Source organism: Anomaloglossus baeobatrachus, chromosome 6 (assembly GCF_048569485.1).
Source record: "Anomaloglossus baeobatrachus isolate aAnoBae1 chromosome 6, aAnoBae1.hap1, whole genome shotgun sequence".
Classification (NCBI taxonomy): Eukaryota; Metazoa; Chordata; class Amphibia; order Anura; family Aromobatidae; genus Anomaloglossus; species Anomaloglossus baeobatrachus.
Window position 1 is genome coordinate 179,487,712 of NC_134358.1, and position 16,018 is coordinate 179,503,729.

At 41.9% G+C, this 16,018-nt stretch overlaps 1 protein-coding gene across 1 annotated transcript in view; it reads left to right on the plus strand.

Annotated features, from left to right (window-relative positions):
- Nucleotides 1-14,746, plus strand: part of NDUFV2 (NADH:ubiquinone oxidoreductase core subunit V2) — a 54,563-nt gene extending 39,817 nt beyond the window's left edge. The window contains exons 5-8 of the mRNA XM_075316398.1: nt 1,432-1,600; nt 5,878-5,987; nt 10,203-10,279; nt 14,585-14,746. Coding sequence (XP_075172513.1) covers nt 1,432-1,600; nt 5,878-5,987; nt 10,203-10,279; nt 14,585-14,678 — 450 coding nt within the window. The 3' untranslated portion in view covers nt 14,679-14,746. The remainder of the gene's footprint in view (nt 1-1,431; nt 1,601-5,877; nt 5,988-10,202; nt 10,280-14,584) is intronic.
- The last annotated feature ends 1,272 nt before the right edge of the window (nt 14,747-16,018 follow it).

Below are 16,018 nucleotides of genomic sequence, written 5' to 3' on the forward strand. Positions count from 1 at the left end.
ATGGCTTGTTTGGGAAGTCTAAAGTCTTTAGTTCACCCTAGGGGACCTGAATCTACTTTTGCATTACAGTATGTTGCCCATTTATCTTTTTGTTCTTTTTGATTGTCATATACATCATAGGTATATGCTGGGGGTATTCCCATGGTCATGTCAAATGGGTCTAAGGGCACCACGCGCAGTTCTGGGTGTATATTGCTAATCCCTGCCTAACTGTCCCTGTATACACTAGCATAGATAAAGAGGTATTTAGAAAAAGTATTTGTAATGATCTTTTATCTTATGCTAATGAGCGCAAGGACTAGTCCCAAGGGCGTTATATCCCCTGATTAACAGCCCTCTTAGCATGTTAGTACGCCCCTGTGGGCGTGCTAACGTGCTGTTCAATTCAGCATCACGAGCAGTGACACGCGTACCTGTGTTCGCGCTTCTGAATGCCGGGCACTTCTGGTAATGTGCAGTATGAATCAGGGCGTACGCGTCCTGGCTTCAGAGAGGTCTACTGCGCATGACTGGAAGTGCCCGGCATTCAGATGTGCAGTCACAGCGAACACAGGTATGTGCAGCACCGCTGGTGATACTGCATTGAATAGCATGTTAGTATGCCCCTGTGGGCGTGCTAACATGCTAAGAGGGCGGCTAGTCAGGGGATATAACGCCCCTAGGACTAGTCCCTGTCCTCATTAGCATATGATAAAGGTTCTTTAGAAATACTCTTTCTAAAGATCTCTAACTATACTAGTTTATACAGGGACAGTTAGGCAGGGATTAGCAATATGCACCCAGAACTGCTCGTGGTTCTGGGTGCCTATTGCACTTGATAGTTTCCCATTAAGTGTTGGTCGGGGAATATTTCTGGCGTGCGCCTCCGATATGCCTAAAAGAACCAGATGTGAATACAGTCTGAGAAGGTTTTTATTGTAACAGTATGTATTTTTTATAAAACAATGCAGCCGGTCAAATCTAGGTTCACACGTTGTATTTGCTCTGTAAAGCACAGGCATGAAGAAATTCTGCTGAGTTGTATGTCTAAAATACCAGGGGCATAACGAGTGCCATTTTTGTATTGCTTTGATGCCTTTGCTTCAGCTATTTGACAGCATACTGGATCACTTTCATTACTGCACCATGTATATACATTATTGGCAGTCACTGACACATATATAAATTAATATCCATATGTAATAGTTAATATACAGCTGCATATATACTTCCTGACTTTATATTGTAGTTGTTGGAAAACCTTGCTCAGCTTCAGTGTCAGTGATGTCCTGAAGACCACCGTGATCCATTGCTCCAGCAATTAACATAAGCAGATGCAGACACAACTGATACATTTTTGTCTTTAAAAATGCAAAATGACAACCGTTTATGACTTTATGGAGGCTGCTACAATAGAAAGGTTTGTTTTGACAGTAAATGCTGTGTTTTCAGGTAGCCGAAGTCCTGGACATGCCGTCCATGAGAGTCTATGAAGTGGCAACCTTCTATACGATGTTCAACAGGAAGCCTGTAGGAAAATACCACATTCAGATTTGTACGACTACACCCTGTATGCTCAGAGATTCGGATTCCATACTGGAAGCGATCCAAAAGAAACTTGGTACGCACATTTTTATTTTTTTTTTTAATTTTTAAAACATAACCAGTCTATTCACTGTATATGTGAAATCTTAAAAGGGTTGTCACAACTTCTTAAATGATTTGAAATTTCTTGGAAAAACAAGCAATTTTGCCTCATAGTTTAAATACCCTGCCTGCTCTTAAAAATGGAGGGATAAGTATTTCTATAGTTTACTGTTTGTTACCTAGGTAACCAGCCACCTCTGCAGCAGAGAGCACACAGTCCACACCAGCAGCACTACCATACCTCTGGTCTGGACTGCCAGTCATCAGGAGTACACTGCCCCACAGCAAACCCGGAGGCTGGGTGCAAAGATTTGATCCCTTTTTCAAGAGTTTGTCCACTTTTTTTATTTTGGCAACTTTGTGGCACTTGCTAACGTATACAGTGCCTTGAAAAAGTATTCATGCCCTGTGAACGTTTCCACATTACACCCACAAACTGAAATGTATTTTATGTGATTTACCAACAGAAAGTAGCAAGTATTTGTGTTCAGTAAATGATACACGGTATTCTAAATGTTTTTCAAATATTAATCTTTAAATTGTGACTTTCACTTGTATCAAGCCAGAGTCAATTCTTTGTAGGATTAATTTTTCGCTGGAATTACTGCTGCAAGTCTCTTGGGGTATATCTTTACCAGCTTTGCACATCTAGCGTCTGAAATTTTTGCTCATTCTTCTTTGCAAAATAGCTCTAGATCAGTGAGTTTGAATGGAGTGTGTCTGTACACAGCAATTTTCAAGTCTTGCCACAGATTATCCATGAGATTTAGCTTTGGGCTGTGATTCGGCCATTCAAACACATGAATATGCTTTGATCTAAACCATTCCATGGTATTTCTGGCAGTATGTTTAGGGTCATTCACCTGCTGGAAGGTGAAGCTATGCCTCAGTCTCAAGTCTTTTACAGCCTCTAAAAGATTTTCCATCAGGATTGCCCTGTATTTGGCTCCATCCATCTTTCTATCTATCTATCAACTCTGACCAGCTTCACTGTCCCTGCTGATGAAAAGCCTCCCCACAGCATGATGCTGCCACCACCCTGTGTGACAGTGGGGGTGGTGTTTTCAGGGTAATGTGCACTGTTAGTTTTCCGCCATATGTAGCGTTTTGCATTTAGCTGAAAAAAAGTTCTACTAATTATTTAAACACTGCACTATCTTATCTACCACTCGTGGACCACTTGCCAACCAGTGTGTAGCAACAATGTTTCTGGTCTGAAGTATTTTTCATATGGCCAGTGGTATTGAAGAGAAACCCCTACTTTCCTGTATAAGACCCCGAACACAAAGTTTAAAGCTCAGTGGACCTCGTATAGTAAATGCCTCCCATATTAGTTTCTCAATGTTTTCCCACAACCCAGTTAGCTAAGAACAAGACCAAAATATTTGCAACAAGTTTGTAACCCCTTCCCCACATTGTAGCCAGCAACGCCCATGGCTTTTTAGGTTTTCAGTTTGCTATACGCCTTCCATTTTTGGATGATGAAGTGCTTTGTGAGATTTTTTTGTTAAGAGCTTTGGCTATTTTTTTTTTTTTTTTATATATATATATATATAACCTAACCCTGCTTTACTTTTCTCCACAACTTTATTCCTGACCTGTCTATGTTCTTTGGTTTTCATGATGCTGTTTGATCCCTAATGTTCTCAAGCAAACCTCTATAGACTTCACAGAACAGGTGTAGTTATACTGAGAATAAATGACACGCAGGTGGAGTTAATATACTAATTAGATGACTTCTGGAGGCAATAGGTGACAAAGGATTTTATTTAGGGATATCAGACTGCAGGGGCTCAATACAAATGCTTCAAATAAGTTAGGGACCCACTCAGAGGTTCATTGTGATGTGACCGTGGGCTTCATACAGTCTGATCAGAATGTTAAACCAAGAACCTCATATCCTGTATATCTTTTTTTGCCTAGTGGCATTAGATCAATTGATGATGTTTGGATGTGCGGTTCATGTCTATTTCTCCAGCTATGTTACAAATGCATGTTATATACATATATTTTTTTTTTTTTTTTTTTTTTTAGAAAACTGTATCATTACCTCTACCCTTCACAAATACTTTCTACTTTGTGTTTGTATCTTGCATAAAATACATTCAAGATTATGGCTATGTGCCCACACTGTGGAAAATTTGCGGGATCTGCTGCTATTTTTTCGCGAAATTTCTGCGGATTTTTCAAAAATCCGCAGTACAGCGAGTCCCCAGCCATCTCTATGGCGTTTTGGAACTGCTGTGCCCATGCTGCGTTTTTTTCTGCAGTGGAAATAATGCGGATTTCCCTGCGGAAAATCTGCAGCTTGTCTATTATTCCAGCGGATTTTTCCACAGGGTCCCATACTTACCTGCCTTGATAGCAGACACCGGAGTCACTTCCTCTAGTGCAGAGGAGCACGGTGGAGCCAGTAGCAGGAGGTGGTGGGCGGGGCCTGCACAAGCTCCGGTCATGTGACAGCCGGAGCTAGTTCAGGGTCGCCCACCTTCTCCTGCACAGTGCAATCACTGACAGACACGGCCGGAAAGTGAAGTGCTGCGTGATGGAGGCAAGTATGAGCACCCCGATCACTCAGCACTTGTTCTGCATTGAGGATGCAGTGCTGAAGCCATAGTACTGTATCCTCAATGCAGAATGCCCGTAGCATATCTGCAGGACATTCCGCAATGCAACCCGCAGCATTGAAACAGACAAAGTTGTGCTGCGGATTTCTGGGAGCTCCTGCGGAATGTCCTGCAGATATAACCGCAGGACACTTTCCCCGTGGGCACATAGCCTATAGGTGTAATTCAAAAACATGTGGAAAAGTTCACAGGGAATGAATACGTTTTCAAGGCACGCTCTGTATTACAGGTTTTCCTCCTTCACTTGTAGTACAGTCTTCCTCAGTCTACACAGCTCTGTTCTCCACAAAATAATTGATGGAGGCGCATGTGACCAGACCTGTCCATCAGCCCCCTCCACCCTCCAGTAGAACACTTCATACTGGAAAGCTGTTTTTAATTGGCAGAGGCTGGACTGGTCTGACCCCAGACTCCTCCATCTGCAGCCATTGTGAGAACAGAACTGTGCAGTGTGAGGAAGGCTGGACTTAGGCTATGTGCGCACGTGTGCGCTCTGCACCGCACCTAAAAGGTGCACTTCAGAGCGCAGCTGAAAAGCTCCGTTCTGAAGCGCATGGTGCCGGAAGAGAACGTGCGCTCTGCATGCTGCCTCTCCCTATAGACAGCATGACAGCATGCAAACCGCACGGAAGAAGTGACATGTCATTTCTTAGAACTTAGCGATTCAGGCAGCAGCTGAATCGCTGCGTTCTAATATGCCACGTGCGCACGGCTCCTGCACAATCTCCATAGACTGTGCAGGGGACGCAGGACGCATGCAGTTACGCTGCGCTGCAGATCGCAGCGTAACTGCATGTAATATGCACATGTGCGCACATAGCCTAACAAACACTGAAGGAGAACCTCAGGTCCTTGACACATCTGTTTAAAATGGTCGTCCACTCTTGCCTTTAAGTATAAATTGTGTATTACACTGGACAGTTAAATATATAATAAATATATATATATATATATATATATATATATATATATTATATATTTTAAATACATACGTTATGAAAACAGCGAAGTGGATCCAGCAATGAGAACGGAAATCCAGGTGGCAGTAAAATAGTTTTTCAACTTTATTGAGCACAAATTAAAAATATTTCAGAGCTCATGACATGTGGTATATGCAAGACATACGCAGAAACGTACAATTTTTTTTTCTTTTTCTTTTAAAAGCTAAAGTCAAGGGTTTGTTTTGGTTTATCATCTAGTCGCCGCAAACCAAGCCTTGCAACGCTGGGTTCCTGGGTTCAAATCCCACTTGTATGTTCTCCCCTTGTTTTCATGTGTTTTCCTCTCACACTCTAAAGATATACTAGTAGGAAGTTTAGATTGTGAGCTCTAAATGGGACAAGGATGATATTTGGAAAGAGTTGTAGAATTAAATGGCATTATATAACTAAGAAAATTAAATGAATAAAACCAAAATATCCCGGTCTTGTCAAACAAATGAATAGCAATGAAGAATTCCTCTGCTTTATAAAATGAGACATATATATCTTGATCACCACATGTGTAAGGAATATACTTTTTAATTTATTGTGTGACACACCGCTTGATAATATTGTTTGTACCATGTGATGGCAGTATAACGGTAGCAGCTGTCATCCGGGCTGACTGTGTCATCTGTTCCTAGGAATACACGTCGGGGAGACCACACCTGATAAGATGTTCACACTGTCAGAAGTCGAGTGTCTTGGCGCCTGTGTAAATGCACCGATGGTGCAAATTAACGACAATTACTACGTGAGTATATTACTAGTACAAAAATCTCTGTATATACTGTATTTTACAATGTATCAGAATCACTCCATGAGTATTGAAGGAATCCTGAGCCGCCTAACCCATGGCTATAATGGAGGGAATATATCGCTGTAAAAAATGTGTGTAGAAGTCACTGAATTCATGCCGAGTTATTGGCTGTTGTTCAAAAAAAAGTCAAAGGGCACACAATAGCCCATTAGCACCCGAAAATAGGGAATGGGCCCAATTTATCACAACTATCCAAAAGAAAAACTGTCTTTGTTGCCTGTAGTAACCAATCACCGCACGGTTTTAACAAAACAGGATCTGTTCTTTGATTGCTATAAGCAAATTTTCCTTCAGACAGTTTAATAAAAAAAAAACACAGACCTAGATAATGATAACAAACCCCCCCCTTTTTTGTTATCATTATCTAGGTCTTCACATTGTTACTATTTTTAACCTTTTCAAATAAAGCCTTGATGTTTTTTACCTAAATAAGAAAAATCGTGCTGGATCCTCAATTTTCTTTTCCCTTGGCGTCCCCACACTAGGCGCCTGGGTTTGATAATGGGAGCATTCTGAATAGTCTTCTCGTCTCGTTATTCTGGACGGCTTTATCTACAAATGTTTGCTGAACATATATCTATATTGAGATTGTTGCCGAGTAGCTAGCTGGATAATCCACCTGCTAATCTGGCTGCAATACAGTGAGACTTTAAGGGTTTTAGACGTGCAGATGGTGTTTACACGAGGGGATATATATGCACACGAGATAGACCATTCCTTCTAAAAGACAATTGTGCTAGTGAATGTAATGACTGTTGTGGGGGGAGAATCCGGAAATCAAATAAAAGTATAGATTGAATCCATAATACCTACTTGTCAATACGTGCTAGAAATGGCACAAGCTGCTGCTTTTAGCGTCCTTGTCTTCAGTAAAGGGGTTTTCCATGTCATCAATATTAGATTGGTGGGATACAATTTCTTATATCACTGACCACTAATTGAATGTGGCACATCTCTATACACTGTGTAGTGGCTATGACTGGTACTGCAAGCTCTTTGGGGCTGTGACCACTTTTTAAAGGGAATTTGTCAACAGGTTTTTGCTATTTAATCAGCATGATGTAGAAGTAAAAAAAAACCCAAACAAATATCAACTATACCCATCATCAGGGTGTGTGCTGTTCTTTACTTAAACTAAAGGCTTTATCACTTGGTGATTATCATTGCTAGGTCTAGCTGGCACATGCACGGCAGTCCGGCACGCTCCCTCCTCCAATTGACACCTCACTGTCAATGTACAATGTCTATTGAGACCATGGTGTTGGTGGGAACAGCTTTCAGCTCAGCTAAATCTAAAACATTTGATTATATCAGAACGGCTGTAGCAAGTAATCTAAGTGATAGATCGATGGATTCAGGGTCTCTTTACCTACATCATGCTGCTCTCAGATGAGGTAGCAAACACCTGCTGACAGATTCCTTTTAAGCATTGCCCCTTTATGGTTTAAAAAAATTATATGTATTCCATCAGCTTAAATTCTAGAAAAAGCTCAACTTTATGTAATGGCTGTATTTTACTATGTGCCAGATGCTGTAGGCTTCACTGTAAGAGACCTTATTAATACCCTTTAGCAGCGTTAGATTAGGTCAGAAGTTGATTTAACGGGTATATCATTTTTAACACTGTAATTGAAATTCCCATTTTAGTAACCTAAAAATAAATTGCATCTTATTAAAAAAAAAATATTCAAATTGTTATAAAACCTGGAAAGAGTCCCTTTTTCTGCCCCATGTGAGAAGCAGCTTAATTTAGGGGTATAGATCCTGATTACAATGGTTTGTCAGTTACTAGGTTTCTTACTGTAGTTTTGATAAAACCCTATCTGCTGCAGGTCTTCTAATTTTAAAGGGAATTTATCAGCAGGTTTTTGCTCCCTCATCTGAGAACAGCATAATGTAGAGACAGAGACCCTGATTCCAGCAATGTCACTTACTGAGATGCTTGCTGTCATTTTGATAAAATCAATGTTTTCTCTGCTGCAATTCTAGCAGTTATACAGAGCTCATGAATATGCTGGACTACCTGGCAAGCACACAAAGTAGTCCTCTAATGATAACATCACTGATTAATCAGCAGTAGATTATGAAAACTACACTGAGCAGACCAGTAAGTGACACATCACTTTAATCAGGATTTCTGCCTCTACATTAAGCTGCACTCAGATTAGGTGGCAAAACCCTGGTGTCACATTCCCTTTAATGATTACCTCCTGCTATCACAACACTATTTATTAGCTGCCTGTCCATGCAGTAAGCTGTCAAATAATATTATGGGTGTAGTTAGAAAGAGCTCATCATTTAGAAGAGTAGCAGAGCCGCAGCATGTTAGTGATGTTATCAAAACTACAGCAAGAAGCCAAATAAAGGGCACATTGGTGGAATCAGGATCTCTGTCCCTGCTATGCCGCCTCTTACATTGGGGAGTATAAACCTGGTGACAGAGTTGCTTAACCCCTTCACGACCTTGGACTGATCTATCCGTCAAGGATCGTGTCCCGTTAAGCCCCGCCCCCTGCCGCGGGCAGGCGGCGGCAGTCGACACACATCAGCTGTTTTCAACAGCTGACATGTGTGCCTGCATGTTGCGAGTGGAATCGCTTCCACTCGCAACATTTAACCCCTTAAATCTCGCTGCCAAAGTCTGGCAGCGAGATCTATATGCGCGCGGCCATGTTTTTTTACTTACCGCCGCCCCCCACCGGAAGTCACGTGAGTGATCACGTGACGTTCGGTGGTTGCCATCGTAGCACAGGGTCATGTGATGATGCCTGCAACTACGAAGTTTCACTTTCGTTTTTCCTCGGCACGGAGCAGAGGGAAACCGGAAGTGACTGAATCTGCTGTTTACAGCTGTATAGCTGTGATCAGCAGATAGATAAGAGCGATCGGATTGCTGATCGCTATAGCCCCCTAGGGGGACTAGTAAAATAAAAAAAAAAAGAAAAAAAAAAAGAAAAAACCTAAAAGTTCAAATCACCCCCCTTTCACCCCACTGAAAATTTAAAGGGTTAAAAAATAAATAAATATACACAGATTTGGTATCGCCGCGTTCAGAAATGCCCGATCAAAATATAAAATCAATTAATCTGATCAGTATACGGCGTAGTGGCAAAAAAATTCCAAACGCCAAAATTACGTTTTTTGGTCGCCGCATGTTTTACGCAAAATGCAATAACAGGCGATCAAAACGTAGCATCTGCGCAAAAATGGTACCATTAAAAATGTTAGCTCGAGACGCAAAAAATAAGCAGTCACTGAGCCATGGATCCCAAAAAATGAGAACGCTACGTGTTTCGGAAAATGGCGCAAAACGTACACCATTTTTATTGGACAAACTTGTGAATTTATTTTAACCCCTTAGATACAAGTAAACCTATAGATGTTTGGTGTCTACAAACTCACCGACCTGAGGCATCACATAGATACATCAGTTTTACCATATGGTGAACACTGTGAATAAAACATTCCAAAAACTATTGTGCGATCACACTTCTTTTTGCAGTTTTTCCACACTTGGAATTTTTTTGCTGTTTTCCAGTACAATATATGGTAAAAGCTATGGTTTCATTTAAAAGTACAACTCATCCCGCAAAGAACAAGCCCTCATATGGCAAGATTGACGGAAAAATAAAAAAAGTTACGGCTCTCGGAAGAAAAGGAGCAAAAAACAAAAACTGAAAGTGGCCGGGGGCTGAAGGGGTTAAAGGATGTTTAGTACATTATTTTATAACACGTCACCACTATCTTGGTTAGCGTCTATAAACAAGTTGCCCTTTCTAACTTTATTTTACTTTTATTAAATTGGTAGTGTAAAATTTAATCATCCAAAAGTAACCAATCTGATCACTTTCCTTTTTGTAAATTTTCTCGCAAAAGTCAGATTGGTTGCAGCGAGCAAAATGGATATTTATTTCAAAAATATAATTAGCTTAAATGCCCCTATATCATCAACTAGATATTTTCTCAAGTACATTATAAAGGTTCTGTGCAGTGTCGCCCTGAGAAATGCAGTACAGAAGTGCAACTAATATATTTTCATGCATCTTGAATATTGGGCTATGTTTGTTGTTTTTTTTTTAAAGATTTGTGAAATTTTAAAGGACTCTTGCTTATTTGTGGACTCTCTTGATATGTCTCTCACTTTTGTAGGAAGATTTGTTGCCAAAGGATATCGAAAGTATCATTGATGACCTAAAGGCCGGGAATGTTCCTAATCCTGGACCAAGGTAACAAATGTGGCTTTATCATTACATTTTATGTATGTGCCGTTTACGGTATCTCGCAACAGCAATTAATTAGCTTGAATATGTAAGGCTAGTTTCACACTTGCGTAGAACGGCATCTGTTGCATTGCGTTGTGTGATGGATGCAACGGATGCGTTGCATATAATGGCACAACGGATGCAACGGATCGTACAAAACAACGGAAAGCTTTTTTTTTTCTTTCTTTTGTTTTACCACTAGACTATTGTGAACGATCAGCTGATCACCCGGCGGCCGGGTGCTCAGATTGCTCTCACATCTCACAGCTCTGATTGCTCTCACATGCCGGCGGCCGGGCGCTCAGCTGAGAGCTCTCACATGCCGGCGGCCGGGCACTCAGCTGAGAGCTCTCACATGCCGGCGGCCGGGCGCTCAGCTGAACGTTCGGCCACTGAGAAACAAAATAAAGTTTCTGTGATTAAAAAAAAAAAAGAAAAAAAGAAAAAAAACAGCATGTGCAGTGAAAAATAAAGGTTTCTGCCGCTCAAAAAAGTTACATGCTGCGTTCCTTACGCCCGGCGCAGCGTCACAATAACGGCGCTGCGTCGTCCAGCAGATGCAACGCTGACACTTGTGTTACAGTGCGTCCATACAAGTCTATGGAGAATAGCGCAGTGCGTTAACGGATTGCGCTATTCTCCATAGTGATGGACTGCGCTGAACGCAAGTGTGAAAGTACCCTAAAGCTGGGTTTACACACTGCAACATCGCAAACGACATCGCTGTAACGTCACCGGTTTTGTGACGTTACAGCGACCTCCCCAGCGACATTGCAGTGTGTGAAACCTATCAGCGACCTGGCCCCTGCTGTGAAGTTGTCCCACCGGCAAATATGATTGGTTGCAGTGAGACACGCCCACACGCTGAGTGACAGCTGTGTCACTGCACCCAATCACAGCAGCCCGTGGGCGTGTCTATACTGTGCAGTAAAATAAATAAATAAATAATTAAAAAATCCGGCGTGCGGTCCCCCCCAATTTTAATACCAGCCAGATAAAGCCATACGGCTGAAGGCTGGTATTCTCAGGACAGCTCAGCTGATCGCGCTACTCACCGCCGCTCCGGTCAGCTCCACGCAGCAAATGAGGTGAGTAGCGCGATCAGCTGAGCTGTCACTGAGGTTACCCGCGGCCACCGCTGCATCCACCGCTGGATCCAGGTAACCTCAGTGACAGCTCAGCCAATCACACGGCTCTCTTCATTAGCTGCGTGCATGCAGCAGAGCTGGATGCGACGCTGGAGGACCGTGGAGTACGCCGGACAAGGAGGGCTTTGTTGTGGGTAATAAATTGGTAATGAGGGAATTTGTTAGTGTTTTTTATTTCTAATAAAGGATTTTTTGGGTGTGTGTTTTTTAACTGTAATTTACAGATTAATCATGGAAGGTATCTCGGGGAGACGCCTGACATGATTAATCTTGGACTTATTGGCAGCTATGGGCTGCCAATAACTCCTTATTACCCCGATTTGCCAACGCACCAGGGCAAATCGGGAAGAGCCGGGTACAGTCCCAGATCTGTCACATCTAATGTATGCGGCAATTCTGGGCGTCTGCTGGCTGATATTGTTAGGCTGGGGGGCTCCCCATAACGTGGGGCTCCCCATCCTGAGAATACCAGCCTGCAGCCGTATGGCTTTATCTGGCTGGTATTAAAATAGGGGGGGACCGCACGCTGGATTTTTTAATTATTTATTTATTTACACGGCACACAGAGCCGCGCGGCATTAAATGAAGTCGGGTGAAGTTCACCTGCTTTTTTGACACGTCCCCAACGACCAGCTAGTCGCTCTGCAGGTCCGGATCGCTGTTAGGTCGTTGGCCAGGTCTGCCTGTTTGACAGCTCACCAGAGACTTTGTAGCGATCCCGGATAGGTTGAGATCGCAGGTTGGATCGCTAGAAAGTCTCAGTGTGTAAACCCAGCTTTACCTATATATAGTAGTCAGCAGAAATTAATTTTATTCTAATGGTAACTAATTCCCAGAACAGCCATCTTAATAGGGTGATTAAGACATGAATGTTTGATACTGGCATTGGATATTCATGTGTTAATGAATGCAGGGGCTTTAAGGTGTTAATGAGACTGTCTCTCAACACATTTATAGTAAGGGACCATTATCCTCTCAAAATAGATAATGGAGATAGATCAGAATTCATCAGCTTGCTGCTGGTTCCTATCCTAGGTGGGAACAAATGTTTTTTTTTTTTTTTTTTACTTAAAAGCCTATTTGCACATAATCTTATGATTGTTTGTTCCATATCGTTGTGTTCATGTGTGCTGTTAAACAGGAGATGTGCAGCTGTCAGTATGTTGTGTGGGGTTAGAACATTGCTTTTAAAGATTATTCCCGAAATGAAATTTTCCTTAACAAGAAAGCTGCTGCACTCATTGTCTATGGGAATACTGCATACAGCACTTGGATTTTTCTAGCAGTCCCATTGACTATGAATGGAGCAGAGGTCAAGCATGGGCACCTCAGCTAAATTCAGGACAGAGCTGCAGAGTCCCAATCTCTGGATTGCTGGAGGTCTCTGTGGCCAAACCCCCATAAATCAGCAAGTTATCTCCTAACCTGTGGAGGTGAACTTTAATTTTGGTAATAACCCTTTAACCACACTAATGATTTCGGTCCCCATACAGTTTGTATGTGTCCCGTATGTACGAGCTATAAGCGAGCCCCCATTGACTCGAAATTAGAAATTGAAACTCAGACGCCACAAATGCGGAATTTGGTGACTACAACCAATTTTAGATACAGCAGAACACAACTTAGACATAGTATACACCTCCACCTGAAGGCATTTCTCTATACTTTCGTTGTAATATACTGTACTGCTGCTCTAGTGTGAGACGTTCTGCCAACTGGTTCTTTGTACCATGTAACCAGGTGACTTATTGGCGTTTCCCCCTCTCCCATACATTATGGAAACAGACACAAGGTGGCCAGCACCAAGTTGAGTTTGTTTTGCCTATGGCAGAATCTAGCTCTCAGTACTAGCTTCATGGTTTTTATTCACTATATTTGAAGAAGAAAAAAAACTCCTTCCCAAAAGAGAAACAACCTGCTGAATGCTTAACACTAGAACTACTGAGGTAGTCATTTTGACTACTTTGCACCATGTATTTCTATATAGGTGTCACGAGTCCAGTAGTTCTAGTGTTAAAAATGCAAAAATGCAGTATTCTGGCTGATCTGCCATGGCCACTCCAGCGCCAATACGGTTGGCGTCATCTGTCCCTCCAGCCAAAGCAGCAAGTTAGAGACTGGGGGCGGGGGGGTGCAGAGGGGCAGCAAGGCCAGAATATCTTGTTTTATGTATTGTCTTAATTGTGCACAAGCCCTGTAATTTCTTCCCGTCACAGCACAGACTATTCACGTCCTGTTATTTTGACATTTTCCACAAAGTCTGAGCTAAATGTTCCATTTTGTCCTCCCAGTGATCCAGTGCTTACCACTCTCCCTGTCCCTTTACTGGCAACATTAGCCTTTGTATAGTATGTGCTGAGGTCAGAAGACCTGGTTTATTGTCTGTGATCAGTTAACTCACTCAATGCTAATTACATTGCTGACAAATCGGAGGGGCTCTGTTTCTCACTTGCATGTAGAGCTGGGTTTACACACTGCAACATCGCAAAGGACATCGCTGTAACGTCACCGATTTTGTGACGTAACATCGACCTCCCTAAGTCTCTGTTGAGTCGCTGGTGAGCTGTCAAACAGGCAAACCTGGCCAACAACTCAACAGTGATCCGGACCTGCAGAGCGACCTAGCTGGTTGTTGGGGACGTTGATAAGCAGCCTTTTGAAAGGGAAGTTGCTAACAAAGTCTCTGCAAAGTCTTTCACACACTGAAACTTTCCAGCGATGCTTGCTGCACAGCGGGAAACAAAGGACCTAGGAATGGTCCTGAACGATTTGTAACGATTACAACTTCACAGCAGGGGCCGGGTCGCTGATAGGTTTCACACACTGCAACATCGCAAACAACATCGCTATTGCGTCACAAAACCGGTGACGTTACAGCGATGTCGTTTGAGATGTTGCAGTGTGTAAACCCAGCTTAAGACATGGGGAAAAGTATAGAACAATTATTTTGTCAAGCAGTGTTCATGGGATATGTAACGTATGATCTCTGCATATCCTGGTCTTTTTGAGGTCTAGATGGAAAAACCCTACACTGCTGCACATTTCACACTACTTTTCCATATATTGACAATTAATACTTTGTAGTTGCTTAGTTTTTGTATTTATTTTTTTTCCTTTACAGAAATGGCAGATTTTCATGTGAGCCCTCTGGAGGACTAACCTCTCTGACCGGACCCCCGCCAGGACCTGGTTTTGGTGTTAGAGCAGACCTCTGAACTGTACACAATTGTTAAATGTATCTATTGCAAACTAAACCTAAATAAATTTATGTTATGAAACCATATACTTTTTGCAGTCATGATCTATTATATTTATAAAGTTTATCCAACCATTGAGGAGAATAGGTGTTATGTTTGAGAATACCCCTTTAATAGCGAGCATGACATTTCAATATGTGTACTAAAGCAAGCATCTTTTAAATTACATTTTCCAGTGCATTATGCTCATGTCCTATAAAGTCTAGTGTTATTATAGTGTAATCTACGCCACCTGACCTGAGTAAACACTAAGCTCACCTCTTCCAGGCCAGACGCTTTAAAGGGAACCAATCACCAGGATTTTCGTATATAAGCTAAAGCCAGTGCTATACTGGCGCTATCAGACTGATTCTATACATACCTGTAGTGGTCAGCTCTGATGTTTAGGTTTTGAAATCCAAAAAAGTAAAGTTTATAAAATTATCTGCTTGTTGAGTGACAGCAGCAATAGAGCAGATAATATATTCATAGTTATCCCCTCCCCCTGTTAGAATTAGCATAAGTATTATACAAACGACTCACTTTGTCTCTTGCAGGACCTGTGTGAGGTCATACCCATGTGACCTGGTATCCAGCTTTGTTGGCTGAGGCCCCGCCCCTTCTGGTCACATGGGTATGACCTCACACGTCCTGCAAGAGACAAAGTGAATCGTTTGTATAATACTTATGCTAATTCTAACAGGGGGAGGGCATAATTATGAATATATTATCTGCTCTATTGCTGCTATCACTCAAGAAGCAGCTAATTTTATAAACTTTACCTTTTTGGATTTCAAAACCTAAACATCCGAACTGACCACTACAGGTACGTATAGAATCAGCCTCATAGTGCCAGTATAGCACTGGCTTTAGGTTAGATACGAAAATCCTGGTGATTGGTTCCTTTTAATTAATGAAATCAGAATTAATCAGAACAAACTACTGGGCACAAAGTAAGGCATAAAGTAACATTTATTCATTTTAAAAAGTATAATTTTATAGTTTAAAAACAGAAAAGTCATTTTACTATTGAAATGAGAACAATGCATAAAAACTGGTTTATACAAAAAGCATCTCAAGGATAGACATGGATCAGATGGAGCAAAGGTAGTTAACTGGTGAACTGTTATCAGGACCTGCAATGCAGCACATAGGAAGAAGGAGGGATCGAGGGAGTGATAGGAAAGCAGGGGGAAAAGCAAGGAATGACCAGGGTTACAATGATCAGGTAGCGCAGGGGAAGGATGTAGGAGTATAGATAGAGCAGAGGAGGGACGAAGAGGGTACCAGGAGTACAGAGATCATGGAGAGCGAGTGGA